The sequence below is a fragment of the Chrysemys picta genome, chromosome 20, assembly GCF_011386835.1.
Source record: "Chrysemys picta bellii isolate R12L10 chromosome 20, ASM1138683v2, whole genome shotgun sequence".
NCBI classification, from domain to species: domain Eukaryota; kingdom Metazoa; phylum Chordata; order Testudines; family Emydidae; genus Chrysemys; species Chrysemys picta.
In genome coordinates, this window is record NC_088810.1 from 2,732,849 (window position 1) to 2,747,560 (window position 14,712).

At 52.1% G+C, this 14,712-nt stretch overlaps 2 protein-coding genes across 3 annotated transcripts in view; both read left to right on the forward strand.

Annotated features, from left to right (window-relative positions):
• Positions 1-6,807, forward strand: part of LOC101947742 (interferon-gamma-inducible GTPase 10-like) — a 54,017-nt gene extending 47,210 nt beyond the window's left edge. Inside the window, exons 5-7 of the mRNA XM_065573948.1 lie at positions 2,037-2,177; positions 4,612-4,752; positions 6,256-6,807. Coding sequence (XP_065430020.1) covers positions 2,037-2,177; positions 4,612-4,752; positions 6,256-6,400 — 427 coding nt within the window. The 3' untranslated portion in view covers positions 6,401-6,807. The remainder of the gene's footprint in view (positions 1-2,036; positions 2,178-4,611; positions 4,753-6,255) is intronic.
• LOC101947108 (interferon-inducible GTPase 5-like) overlaps positions 1-14,712 on the forward strand; it is a 370,729-nt gene that overhangs the window by 218,580 nt on the left and 137,437 nt on the right. The gene's annotated exons all lie outside the window — the stretch shown is intronic.

The window sequence follows — 14,712 nt, forward strand, 5'->3', positions numbered from 1 at the left end:
GAGGATCCCTTGTGGGGCTGGTGCAGGATGAGGTTGATGGAGCACTCAAGGACGATAAGGCCATTGTGAAGAAACTAAATGAATTCTATACATTGGTCTTCACGGCTGAGGTTGTGAGGCAGATTTCCAAACCTGAACCATTGTTCTTAGGTGACAAATCTGAGCAACTGTCCCAGATTGAGGTGTCAATAGAGGAGATTTTGGACCAGGACCGAGAACAGATGGGATTCACCCAAGAGCTCTGAAGGAACATGAATGTGAAATTGCAGAACTACTAACTGTGATATATAACGTGTAATTTAAATCAGCTTCTGTACCAGATGTCTGGAGGATAGCTAATGCAATGCCAATTTTTGTAAAAGGCCCAAGAGGAGATACTAGCAATTACAGGCCGGTAAGCCTGACTTCAGTACTGGGCACACTGGTTGAAACTATAGTAAAGAACAGAATTATCAGACACAGAGATGAACATAATTTGTTGGGGAAGAGTCAACATGCCTCGCCAATATAAGAGAACTCACTGAGGGGTCAACAGGCATGTAGAAAAGGGGGATCCAGTGGATAGAGTGCACTTAGATTTTCAGAAAGCCTTTGACAAGGTCCCTCACCAAAGGCTATTAAGCAAAGTAAGCTGTCATGGGATAAGAGAGAAGGCCCTGTCATGGAAAAGTAAGTACCTAAAGGTAGGAAACAACGGCTAGGTATAAATGGACAGTTTTCAGAAGGGAGACAGGAAAATAGTGGTGTCCCACAGGTATCTGTACTGGGACAAGTCCTATTCAACATATTCATAAATGATCTGGATAAGGGGGCAACCAGAGAGGCGGTGAAGTTTGCAGATGATACAAAAGTACTCTAGATAGTTAAGTCCCAGGCAGACTGCAAAGAGATACAAGGGGATCTCAGAAAACTGGGTGACTAGGAAACAAAATGGTGGATGAAATTCTGTGTTGATAGATGCAAAGTAATGCACATTGGAAAACATAATCCTAACTATACATATACAATGATGGGGTCTAAATTAGCTGTTGCCACCCTAGAAAGAGATCTGGGAGTCACTGTGGATAGTTCACTGAAAATATCCACTCAATGTGCAGCGGCCGTCAAAAAAGCAAACAGAATGATGGGAATCATTAATAATGGGATAGATAATAAGAAAGAAAATATCATATTGCCTGTATGTAAATCCATGGTACGCCCACATCTTGAATACTACATGGAGATCTGGTCACCCCATCTCAAAAAATGAATATATTTGAACTGGAAAAGGTTCAGAAAAGGGCAACATAATTTATTAGGGGTACGGAATATCTCCCATATGAGGAGAGATTAATAACGCTGAGACTTTTCAGCTTGGAAAAGAGATATGAGGATATGATAGAAGTCTGTAAAATCATGACTGGTGTGGAGAAAGTAAATAAGGAAGTGTTATTTACTCCTTCTCATAACACAAGAACAAGTGGGTGACCAAATGCAATTAATGGGCAGCAGGTTTAAAACAAATAAAAGGAAGTATTTCTTTACACAACACACGGTCAACCTGTTCAATTCCTTGCCAGAGGATGTTGTGAAAGCCAAGACTATAACAGGGTTAAAAAAAGAACTAGATTAGTTCATGGAGGATAGGTGCGTAAATGGCTATTCGCCAGGATGGACAGGGATGGTGTCCCTAGCCTCTGTTTCCCAGAAGCTGGGCAGGGAGTACAGGGGATATATCACTTGATGATTGCCTGTTCTGTTCATTCCCTCTGAAGTATTGGACACTGTCAGAAGACAGGATACAGGGCTAGATGGACTTTTGGTCTCAACCCATATGGCCTTTCTTATTTTCTTACAGTGTTAATGCCAACTTCAGTCCATCATTGGAGTGCACCTCCACTTCTACTTGCCAGTAGCCCCTGGTCAAGTCCAGAAAGGAGAATAAGCAGGATTTTCCCCACAAGTCTAGAGTGTTGTCAGTCCTAGGAAAGAGATATGCATCCCTCATGGTAATGTCATTCAACACAAACAGGGCCTCTCCTTACCATTTCTTGCAGCTATTTGCGTAACTCTGCCATGTGGCGGAAGGGGATCCACAATGGTTCCAGTATCACAGATCACTCATCTCCAGTCTCGGGCCAGTGCTCTGTCAGCCCTGTGCTCCTCAGGTCATGGTCCCAAGACGAGAAGAAATCAAGGTAATTTCCCGACAGGTTCCAGGCTGCCTGCCGTTTCCAGGTAACAGATTCCTGCTCCTCAGCCCAGCTCCTGCCCAAGAGCTTCTCTCTCCCATGTGTGTTTCAGTCCCATGTTCAGTCTGTCACGGTGATTCCCTCTTTTCTCAGAGCCTTGCAGCACTGCTGGTACTTCGGTCACTGCCTCTGGGTACACAGTCACCTCTGGGGGGACGTACCAAACACCATGCCCTGGTACATGACTTGGGCTTCTGCTGTCACATTGGAAACTTTCACTAGGACACTATCCCCTGTGTCCTGGGGGCTGGGCCCTCTTCTCCTATAGCCATAGGTGCCGACTCTATAGGTACTCCAGGGCTGGAGCACACATGGGGGAAAAATGAGTGGGTGCTCAGCACCCACTGGCAGCCAGCTCCAAGTCTTCTAGCCCCGCGCCTCCCGCCTGCTTGCTGCCCCGTTAATCAACTCCTCCCCCTATCTCCTCCCCAGCGCCTCTCACCCACCACGATCAGCTGTTCCCCAGCATGCAGGAGGCACTGGGAGGTAGGGGAAGGAGTGGGGACAGGGCATGCTCAGGAGAGGGGCAGAACTGGGCAGGAACAGGAAGGGCAGGGGCTTGGACGAAGGGGTGGGTGGGGTGGGGTGGGATGGGGTTGGGTGCGGGGGTAGAGGCAGGAAGAGGCGGGATGGGGTGAGAGTTGTGTGGGGGCAGGGCCTGGGGCGGAGCAGGGGATTCAGTGCTGTAGGGGACTTTGGATGGGACAGCCATGGGTTAGGCTGGGAAGACTAGGGCCACCCGGTTGTCCAGGGTTGGGGGGTGCTGGTGCTGCACGGGTGCCTGGCTCGGGTGGGGCAGGGGAGGGTGTGCTAGCCTTGGGCAAAGACCAGAGGCCACAATGAGGGGGTGACTGGGGATGTGGGGCAGGGACCAGCGTCCACAATTGGGGCTGGGTTCCAGTGGGTCTGGAAGGGGTGGGGTCTTGGGCAGAAGGGGCGGGGCTGGAGGTCCAGCCTCCCCAAGCCAGCCATTCACCCACCGCCCATGCCAGCAGGGCTCACATTGACAAGGCCTAGCTGGTAAAGCACCTACAGTGCTGGCATCTGTGTTGTGGTAACCTGGCACGCAACCAGCGGCCTAGGGGTCTGATGTACTTGGGGAACCACAAAAATTACCCTGGTGTGACCAAGGTGGGATGCCGGCTGGTAGATTTGGCTGACAAGGCTTAAGGGGCAGGTACCATAGGTCCGAGGGCTGCTTGGTGGTTGGAAATGACCAACCCTAACAATCGAAGTGTTCCCCTGAGCTCTGAGAGCAGAAATAGGGCAGTGCAGGTGGAGAGATGTGGCCACCCGGCTTCACGCCCGGAGCTCATACTGGGGATGGCCAGAGCTCGGCTGGCTGAAGCAATCTGCCTGTGTGAGCTGCCCAAATAAATGTCTGGGGTGAGGCTTCCAAGCTGGATTTCCTTGGCCTGATGCTCCAAGGCAAAGCCAAGAGGGGTTAGAAGGACGGATACATGGTACCACAGGGAACATGCCTCTGTCAGGGGTGCCCCACAGCGATCTCTGGATTGGATCCTGAGTGGAATCAAGCAGACAAGGAAAGGGAGAATCTGTCAGTGATTTGGGGTGTGCCCTTTGGCACCTGGACACCAAGGCATTCCTGGACTATGATGTGGGATTTACTGGGCAGAGACCAGTTTGGGAGTCACACAGCTGGGAGAGAGATCCGGACAGCTCGCTGTAAGGAGAGACCCAAAGCATGGAAGAGACACCCTCCCCTCTGCAGGATTGGTGTGGAGCTAGAACTAGCCTCATAGATGCTACAGGCATAGCCACTGGCTTCCTCTGGGTCAACCCACGGCTGCCCCACCTAAAGCCTCCTGCGGCCACACACCCCAGCCGAGCCACCAGCCCCAGCACCCCGCCAAGCCACCTCACTATCCCCCGGAGTACAGCGCAGTATGGCCCCAACCCCAGAGCCCCCCGAGCGCTGGGCGACACCAGCCCCAGCAGGCTCTATGCAGGTAGGAGGGGTCCTGGCCTGGGATGAACAGGGGTAAGCGGGGCCCTAGCCTCTGTTTCCCAGAATCTGGGCAGGGGGGACAGGGCATGTATCACTTGATGATTACCTGTTCTGTTCATTCCCTCTGAAGCATTGGCCACTGTCGGAAGACAGGATACAGGGCTAGATGGACTTTTGGTCTCAACTCATATGGCCGTTCTTATATTCTCACGGTGTTAATGCCATCGTCAGTCCATCATTGGAGTGCACCTCCACTTCTTCTTGCAGGAGCCGCTGGTCAAGTCCAGGGAGGAGAATAAGCAGGTTTTCCCCACAAGTGTAGAGTGTCGTCAATCCTAGGAAAGGGATATGCATCCCTCATGGTAATGTCATTCAACACCAAACGGGGCCTCTCTCTACCATTTGTTGCAGTTATTTGCGTAACTCTACCATTACATGGAAGGGGATCCAAGCTGGTTCCAGTGCCACAGATCACGCATCACCAGTCTCGAGCCGGTGCTCTGTCAACCCTGTGCATGCCTGGTCATCGTTCCAAGAGGAGAAGAAATCAAGGTAATTTCCCGAAAGGTTCCAGGCTGCCTGCCGTTTCCCAGGTAACAGATTCCTGCTCCTCAGCCCAGCTCCTGCCCAAGAGCTTCTCTCTCCCAAGGGTGTTTCAGTCCCATGTTCTGTCTGTCACGGTGATTCCCTCTTTTCTCAATGCCTTGCAGCACTGCTGGTACTTTGGTCACTGCCTCTGGGTACACAGTCACCTCTGGGGGGATGCACCGAACCCCATGCTCTGGTACATGACTTGGGCTTCTGCTGTCCTATTGGAAACTCTCACTGGGACACTATCCCCTGTGTCGTGGGGGCTGGGCCCTCTTCTCCTATAGCCATAGGTGCCGACTCCGTGGATGTTCCAGGGTTGGAGCACGCATGGAAAAAAAATGAGTGGGTGCTCAGCACCCACCGGCAGCCAGCTCCTCCTCTCCTACCCCAGTGCGTCCCGCCTGCTTGCTGCCCCGCTGAACAACTCCTCCCACTCCCACCTCCCCAGTGCCTCCCACCCGCCATGATCAGCTGTTCCCCAGCATGTAGGAGGCACTGAAGGGTAGGGGGAGGAGCGGGAACAGGGCATGCTCAGGAGAAGGGCAGAACTGGGCAGGAAGAGGTAGGGTGAGGGTGGGGGCTTCGGAGAAGGGGTTGTGTGGGGGCGGGGCCTGGGGCAGAGATGGGGCCTTATCACCACAGGAGGCTTAGCGTGGGGCAGCCATGGGTTAGGCCAGGAAGGCTTGAGCCACCTGGTGCTCCTGGGCTGGGGGGGAGCTGGGGCTGCACGGGTGCCTGGCTCGAGAGGGGCACAAGATTGCACGGTAGCTTTGGGCAAGAACCAGAGGCCACAGTGTGGGGGGGCAACAGGGGGCGTGAGGCTGGGTCCAGAGGCCACAATGGGGGCTGGGTTCCAGTGGGTATGGAAAGGGCAGGGTCTTGGGCAGAAGGAGTCACCAAATGAAATTAATAGGCAGCAGGTTTAAAACAAACAAAGGAAGTATTTCTTCACACAACACACACTCAACCTGTGGAAATCCTTGCCAGAGGATGTTGTGAAAGCCAAGACTATAACAGGGTTCAAAAAAGAACTAGATACATTCATGGAGGTTAAGTCCATCAAAGGCTGTTAGCCAGGATGGGCAGGGATGGTGTCCCTAGCCTCTGTTTCCCAGAAGGTGGGAAAGAGGGGACAGAGGATGGATCACTTGATGATTACCTGTTCAGTTCATTCCCTCTGAAGCATTGGCCACTGTCGGAAGACAGGATACAGGGCTAGATGGACTTTTGGTCTCAACCCATATGGCCATATTTTTATTCTCACGCTGTTAATGCCATCTTAGGTCCATCATTGGAGTGCACCTCCACTTCTAGTTGCAGGAGCCGCTGGTCAAGTCCAGGGAGGAGAATAAGCAGGTTTTCCCCACAAGTGTAGAGTGTCGTCAATCCTAGGAAAGGGATATGCATCCCTCATGGTAATGCCATTCAACACCAAACGGGGCCTCTCTCTACCATTTGTTGCAGTTATTTGCGTAACTCTACCATTACATGGAAGGGGATCCAAGCTGGTTCCAGTGCCACAGATCACGCATCACCAGTCTCGAGCCGGTGCTCTGTCAACCCTGTGCATGCCTGGTCATCGTTCCAAGAGGAGAAGAAATCAAGGTAATTTCCCGACAGGTTCCAGGCTGCCTGCCGTTTCCCAGGTAACAGATTCCTGCTCCTCAGCCCAGCTCCTGCCCAAGAGCTTCTCTCTCCCAAGGGTGTTTCAGTCCCATGTTCTGTCTGTCACGGTGATTCCCTCTTTTCTCAATGCCTTGCAGCACTGCTGGTACTTTGGTCACTGCCTCTGGGTACACAGTCACCTCTGGGGGGATGCACCGAACCCCATGCTCTGGTACATGACTTGGGCTTCTGCTGTCCTATTGGAAACTCTCACTGGGACACTATCCCCTGTGTCGTGGGGGCTGGGCCCTCTTCTCCTATAGCCATAGGTGCCGACTCCGTGGATGTTCCAGGGTTGGAGCACGCATGGAAAAAAAATGAGTGGGTGCTCAGCACCCACCGGCAGCCAGCTCCTCCTCTCCTACCCCAGTGTGTCCCGCCTGCTTGCTGCCCCGCTGAACAACTCCTCCACCTCCCCAGTGCCTCCCACCCGCCATGATCAGCTGTTCCCCAGCATGTAGGAGGCACTGAAGGGTAGGGGGAGGAGCGGGAACAGGGCATGCTCAGGAGAAGGGCAGAACTGGGCAGGAAGAGGTAGGGTGAGGGTGGGGGCTTCGGAGAAGGGGTTGTGTGGGGGCGGGGCCTGGGGCAGAGATGGGGCCTTATCACCACAGGGGGCTTAGCGTGGGGCAGCCATGGGTTAGGCCAGGAAGGCTTGAGCCACCTGGTGCTCCTGGGCTGGGGGGGAGCTGGGGCTGCACGGGTGCCTGGCTCGAGAGGGGCACAAGATTGCACGGTAGCTTTGGGCAAGAACCAGAGGCCACAGTGCGGGGGGGCAACAGGGAGCGTGAGGCTGGGGCCAGAGGCCACAATGGGGGCTGGGTTCCAGTGGGTATGGAAAGGGCAGGGTCTTGGGCAGAAGGAGTCACCAAATGAAATTAATAGGCAGCAGGTTTAAAACAAACAAAGGAAGTATTTCTTCACACAACACACACTCAACCTGTGGAAATCCTTGCCAGAGGATGTTGTGAAAGCCAAGACTATAACAGGGTTCAAAAAAGAACTAGATACATTCATGGAGGTTAAGTCCATCAAAGGCTGTTAGCCAGGATGGGCAGAGACGGTGTCCCTAGCCTCTGTTTCCCAGAAGGTGGGAAAGAGGGGACAGGGGATGGATCACATGATGATTACCTGTTCAGTTCATTCCCTCTGAAGCATTGGCCACTGTCGGAAGACAGGATACAGGGCTAGATGGACTTTTGGTCTCAACCCATATGGCCATATTTTTATTCTCACGCTGTTAATGCCATCTTAAGTCCATCATTGGAGTGCACCTCCACTTCTACTTGCAGGAGCCACTGGTCAAGTCCAGGGAGGAGAATAAGCAGGTTTTCCCCACAAGTGTAGAGTGTCGTCAATCCTAGGAAAGGGATATGCATCCCTCATGGTAATGTCATTCAACACCAAACGGGGCCTCTCTCTACCATTTGTTGCAGTTATGTGCGTAACTCTACCATTATATGGAAGGAGATCCAAGATGGTTCCAGTGCCACAGATCACGCATCACCAGTCTCGAGCCGGTGCTCTGTCAACCCTGTGCATGCCAGGTCATCGTTCCAAGAGGAGAAGAAATCAAGGTAATTTCCCGACAGGTTCCAGGCTGCCTGCCGTTTCCCAGGTAACAGATTCCTGCTCCTCAGCCCAGCTCCTGCCCAAGAGCTTCTCTCTCCCAAGGGTGTTTCAGTCCCATGTTCTGTCTGTCACGGTGATTCCCTCTTTTCTCAATGCCTTGCAGCAGTGCTGGTACTTTGGTCACTGCCTCTGGGTACACAGTCACCTCTGGGGGGATGCACCGAACCCCATGCTCTGGTACATGACTTGGGCTTCTGCTGTCCTATTGGAAACTCTCACTGGGACACTATCCCCTGTGTCGTGGGGGCTGGGCCCTCTTCTCCTATAGCCATCGGTGCCGACTCCGTGGATGTTCCAGGGTTGGAGCACGCATGGAAAAAAAATGAGTGGGTGCTCAGCACCCACCGGCAGCCAGCTCCTCCTCTCCTACCCCAGTGCGTCCCGCCTGCTTGCTGCCCCGCTGAACAACTCCTCCACCTCCCCAGTGCCTCCCACCCGCCATGATCAGCTGTTCCCCAGCATGTAGGAGGCACTGAAGGGTAGGGGGCGGAGCGGGAACAGGGCATGCTCAGGAGAAGGGCAGAACTGGGCAGGAAGAGGTAGGGTGAGGGTGGGGGCTTCGGAGAAGGGGTTGTGTGGGGGCGGGGCCTGGGGCAGAGATGGGGCCTTATCACCACAGGGGGCTTAGCGTGGGGCAGCCATGGGTTAGGCCAGGAAGGCTTGAGCCACCTGGTGCTCCTGGGCTGGGGGGGAGCTGGGGCTGCACGGGTGCCTGGCTCGAGAGGGGCACAAGATTGCACGGTAGCTTTGGGCAAGAACCAGAGGCCACAGTGCGGGGGGGCAACAGGGAGCGTGAGGCTGGGGCCAGAGGCCACAATGGGGGCTGGGTTCCAGTGGGTATGGAAAGGGCAGGGTCTTGGGCAGAAGGAGTCACCAAATGAAATTAATAGGCAGCAGGTTTAAAACAAACAAAGGAAGTATTTCTTCACACAACACACACTCAACCTGTGGAAATCCTTGCCAGAGGATGTTGTGAAAGCCAAGACTATAACAGGGTTCAAAAAAGAACTAGATACATTCATGGAGGTTAAGTCCATCAAAGGCTGTTAGCCAGGATGTGCAGGGACGGTGTCCCTAGCCTCTGTTTCACAGAAGGTGGGAACGAGGGGACAGGGGATGGATCACATGATGATTACCTGTTCAGTTCATTCCCTCTGAAGCATTGGCCACTGTCGGAAGACAGGATACAGGGCTAGATGGACTTTTGGTCTCAACCCATATGGCCATATTTTTATTCTCACGCTGTTAATGCCATCTTAAGTCCATCATTGGAGTGCACCTCCACTTCTACTTGCAGGAGCCACTGGTCAAGTCCAGGGAGGAGAATAAGCAGGTTTTCCCCACAAGTATAGAGTGTCGTCAATCCTAGGAAAGGGATATGCATCCCTCATGGTAATGTCATTCAACACCAAACGGGGCCTCTCTCTACCATTTGTTGCAGTTATGTGCGTAACTCTACCATTACATGGAAGGAGATCCAAGATGGTTCCAGTGCCACAGATCACGCATCACCAATCTCGAGCCGGTGCTCTGTCAACCCTGTGCATGCCAGGTCATCGTTCCAAGAGGAGAAGAAATCAAGGTAATTTCCCGACAGGTTCCAGGCTGCCTGCCGTTTCCCAGGTAACAGATTCCTGCTCCTCAGCCCAGCTCCTGCCCAAGAGCTTCTCTCTCCCAAGGGTGTTTCAGTCCCATGTTCTGTCTGTCACGGTGATTCCCTCTTTTCTCAATGCCTTGCAGCACTGCTGGTACTTTGGTCACTGCCTCTGGTACACAGTCACCTCTGGGGGGATGCACCGAACCCCATGCTCTGGTACATGACTTGGGCTTCTGCTGTCCTATTGGAAACTCTCACTGGGACACTATCCCCTGTGTCGTGGGGGCTGGGCCCTCTTCTCCTATAGCCATAGGTGCCGACTCCGTGGAGGTTCCAGGGTTGGAGCACGCATGGAAAAAAAATGAGTGGGTGCTCAGCACCCACCGGCAGGCAGCTCCTCCTCTCCTACCCCAGTGCGTCCCGCCTGCTTGCTGCCCCGCTGAACAACTCCTCCACCTCCCACCTCCCCAGTGCCTCCCACCCGCCATGATCAGCTGTTCCCCAGCATGTAGGAGGCACTGAAGGGTAGGGGGAGGAGCGGGAACAGGGCATGCTCAGGAGAAGGGCAGAACTGGGCAGGAAGAGGTAGGGTGAGGGTGGGGGCTTCGGAGAAGGGGTTGTGTGGGGGCGGGGCCTGGGGCAGAGATGGGGCCTTATCACCACAGGGGGCTTAGCGTGGGGCAGCCATGGGTTAGGCCTGGAAGGCTTGAGCCACCTGGTGCTCCTGGGCTGGGGGGGAGCTGGGGCTGCACGGGTGCCTGGCTCGAGAGGGGCACAAGATTGCACGGTAGCTTTGGGCAAGAACCAGAGGCCACAGTGTGGGGGGGCAACAGGGGGCGTGAGGCTGGGGCCAGCGGCCACAATGGGGGCTGGGTTCCAGTGGGTATGGAAAGGGCAGGGTCTTGGGCAGAAGGAGTCACCAAATGAAATTAATAGGCCGCAGGTTTAAAACAAACAAAGGAAGTATTTCTTCACACAACACACACTCAACCTGTGGAAATCCTTGCCAGAGGATGTTGTGAAAGCCAAGACTATAACAGGGTTCAAAAAAGAACTAGATACATTCATGGAGGTTAAGTCCATCAAAGGCTGTTAGCCAGGATGGGCAGGGACGGTGTCCCTAGCCTCTGTTTCCCAGAAGGTGGGAAAGAGGGGACAGGGGATGGATCACTTGATGATTACCTGTTCAGTTCATTCCTTCTGAAGCATTGGCCACTGTCGGAAGACAGGATACAGGGCTAGATGGACTTTTGGTCTCAACCCATATGGCCATATTTTTATTCTCACGCTGTTAATGCCATCTTAAGTCCATCATTGGAGTGCACCTCCACTTCTACTTGCAGGAGCCACTGGTCAAGTTCAGAGAGGAGAATAAGCAGGACGTTCCCCACAAGTCTAGAGTGTTGTCTGTCCTAGGAAAGGGATATGCATCCCTCATGGTAACGTCATTCAACACAAACAGGGCCTCTCCCTACCATTTGTTTCAGTTGTTTGCGTAACTCTGTCGTGTGGCAGAGGGGGATCCAAGATGGTTCCAGTGCCACAGATCACTCATCTCCAGTCTCGAACTGGTGCTCTGTCAATCCTGTGCACACCAGGTCATGGTCCCAGGAGAAGAGGACATCAAGGTAATTTCCTGACAGGTTTCAGGCTGCCTGCCATTTCCAGGTAACAGATTCCTCCTCCGCAGCCCCAGCGTCTGCCCAAGAGCTTCTCTCTCCCACGTGTGTTTCAGTCCCATGTTCAGTCTGTCACGGTGATTCCCTCTTTTCTCAGTGCCTTGCAGCACTGCTAGTGCTTCGGTCATCACCTCTGGGTACAGTCACCTCTGGGGGGATGTACCAAACACCATGCCCTGTCACATGACTTGGGCTTCTGCTGTCACATTGGAAACTCTCACTGGGACACAGCCAGGGGTACTTTTGCCCGAGGCCTGGGCCAGCAGGAAATCACTTCAACCTAGTGGTCGGGGTTCCGGCATGCCTTCCAGCCCTTCTGTTGGGTCCCCTTTCACCCATCTCGCTCCTCGGGGGCAGCATCACGTTCTCCTCTCATGCCTCTATTTCCCCCCAACAGGTGTCATGGCAAACTGTCTCTGCTTGACAATACAGATGCCTTTCTTGAAACTGAGGTCAGCCTTATACTGTCTGAGGAAATCAGGCCTGATTAGGGCTTCTGGGGAGGCGTCTTCTGCTACCAGGAATTCACAGGCTAGATGGAGGGTGTCCAGAGTAATAGCTGTTTGCCATGACCGCGTGCAGAGCTTTGTTTGCCACTTGGGTTCCGTGGGTATGGAAGGGGCGGTGTCTTGGGCAGAAGGGGCGGGGCTGGGGGACTAGCCTCTCTAAGCCAGCCATTCATCCACCGCCCATGCCAGCAGGGCTCGCATTGACAAGGCCTAGCTGGTAAAGCACCTACAGTGCTGGCATCTGAGTTGTGGTAACGTGGTACGCTACAGGCGCCCTAGGGGTCTGATGTACTTGGGGAACCACAAAAATTACCCTGGTGTCCAGGTGGGATGTTGGATGCAAATTTGCCTGGCAAGGCTTAAGGGGCAGTTACTGCAGGTGCGAGGGCTGCTTGGTGGGCCGAAATGACGAACCCTGACAATCAAAGTGTTCCCCTGAGCTCGGAGAGCAGAAATAGGGTGGTGCAGGTGGAGAGATGTGGCCGCCCGGCTTCATGGGGATGGCCGCCCGGAGCTCATACTGGGGATGGCCAGGAATGGGCTGGCTGAACCAACCTGTCTGTGTGAGCTGCCCAAGTAAATGGCTCGGGTGAGGCTGCCAAGCTGGATTTCTTTAGCCTGCTGCTCCCAGACATAACCCAGGAGGGGTTTGAAGGTCGGACACATGGCACCACAGGGAATATGACTCTGTCAGGGGTGCCCCAGGGCGATCTCTGGATTGCATCCTGAGTGGAACCAAGCAGACAAGGAAAGGGAGAATCTGTCAGTGATTTGGGGTGTGCCCTTTGGCACCTGGACACCAAGGCATTCCTGGACTATGATGTGGGATTTACTGGGCAGAGACCAGTTTGGGAGTCACACATCTGGGAGAGAGATCCGGGCAGCTCGCTGTAAGGAGAGACCCAAAGCATGGAAGAGACACCCTCCCCTCTGCAGGATTGGTGTGGAGCTAGAACTAGCCTCATAGATGCTACACGCATAGCCACTGGCTTCCTCCGGGTCAACCCACGGCTGCCCCACCCAAAGCCTCCTGCGGCCACCAACCCCCCAGCTGAGCCACCAGCCCCAGCACCCTGCCAAGCCACCTCACTCCCCCCCCGGAGCACAGCGCAGTATGGCCCCAACCCCAGAGCCCCCCGAGCACTGGTCGACACCAGTCCCAGCAGGCTCTATGCAGGTAGGAGGGGGCTACGATAAGGCTATTGTGAAGAAACTAAATGAATTCTTTACATCAGTCTTCACGGCTGAGGATGTGAAATAGTTTTCCAAACCTGAGCCATTCTTTTAAGGTGACAAATCTGAGGAACTGTCCCAGATTGAGGTGTCAATAGAGGAGGTTTTCAACCAGGACCGGGAACAGATGGTATTCAGCCAAGAGTTCTGAAGGAACATGAATGTGAAATTGCAGAACTACTAACTGTGATATATAACCTATCATTTAAATCAGCTTCTGTACCAGATGTCTGGAGGATAGCTAACGTGATGCCATTTTTTTTAAAAAAGGCCCAAGAGGTGATCCTAGCAATTACAGGCTGGTAAGCCTGACTTCAGTACTGGGAAAACTGGTTGAAACTAAAGGGAAATCATGCCTCACCAATCTAAGAGAACTCATTGAAGGGGTCAAAAAGCATGTAAACAAGGGGGATCCAGTGGATATAGGGTACTTAGATTTTCAGAAAGCATTTGATAAGGTCCCTCACCAAAGGCTATTAAGCAAAGTAAGCTGTCATGGGATAAGAGAGAAGGCCCTTTCATGGAAAAGTAACTTCCTAAAAGATAAGAAACAAAGGGTAGGTATAGATGGTCAGTTTTCAGAAGGGAGACAGGTAAATAGTGGTGTCCCCCAGGGGTGTGTATTGGGACCAGTCCTATTCAACATATTCATAAATGATCTGGATAAGGGGTGTAGCCTGATTTAGGGTGTACTGATAATATTAATTTAATACATTATTTTAATTCTTAATTAATTTTAATTTAATTTAATTTATTAATAAAAGTAATCATAATTAATTATTAATATTACTTAGTATTGGTCTTAGGCTCGCCAATCTGTTTGATCAGAAGCTATTTTCTTTATCATTTTAGCCTTTCTTTTTTTCTGCTTCATTTCTACATCAAATACATCACTTATAGAACCCTATGGGTTACAATGCTTAGATATCATCTTGCTATTCCTTAGCTGTCCTAAGCCTCCTCCATGTTTCTGAATGTATTTTCTGGCAAAGTTATCTAAAGCCAGACTGCTGGTAACTCCAACAGACTCTACACTTGCCCTTGCTCCACTCACCTTAACACGAACATAGAACTCATTTGAATTCTAACAATTCACTAGCTTATGTAATAAACTATAGTGAACACACTGCTATTTTACTCTGTAACTGAAGGCGTCCCTTCACAGAAACAACAGGAAATAATACCCCAAACTGGTTTTACAGCTAGTTCAATAAGTCCCAAGAAAATGATAGAGGGGTGGGGGCGCCATTTATTACAACTTATACCTTTGGCAAAGCCCCTTAAACGTGTGTATCACATTAAATAATATCACTTTTTAAATGATAACACCATTACTTTAAATATTACTTTTTATCTTGCAAGATTAAATTCAAAACTTCTAAAGTAAAACTTTAAGTCAAACCACAATACAGAACAGGAAATACTGGGCTTGCTGCCAAGCTGCAGCCACAGGAAATCAGGTTCCTGTGTTCTTAAGAGTGAGTAAGACACACAATCTTGCTCTCTAACACTCTTTAACCTTAACTCTTTACTTATGTCTCTGGTGAGATTCTCAGGGGTTTAAGGATGCCTGGAATCCTTGAAAATTCCTGTCACACACTCCTCA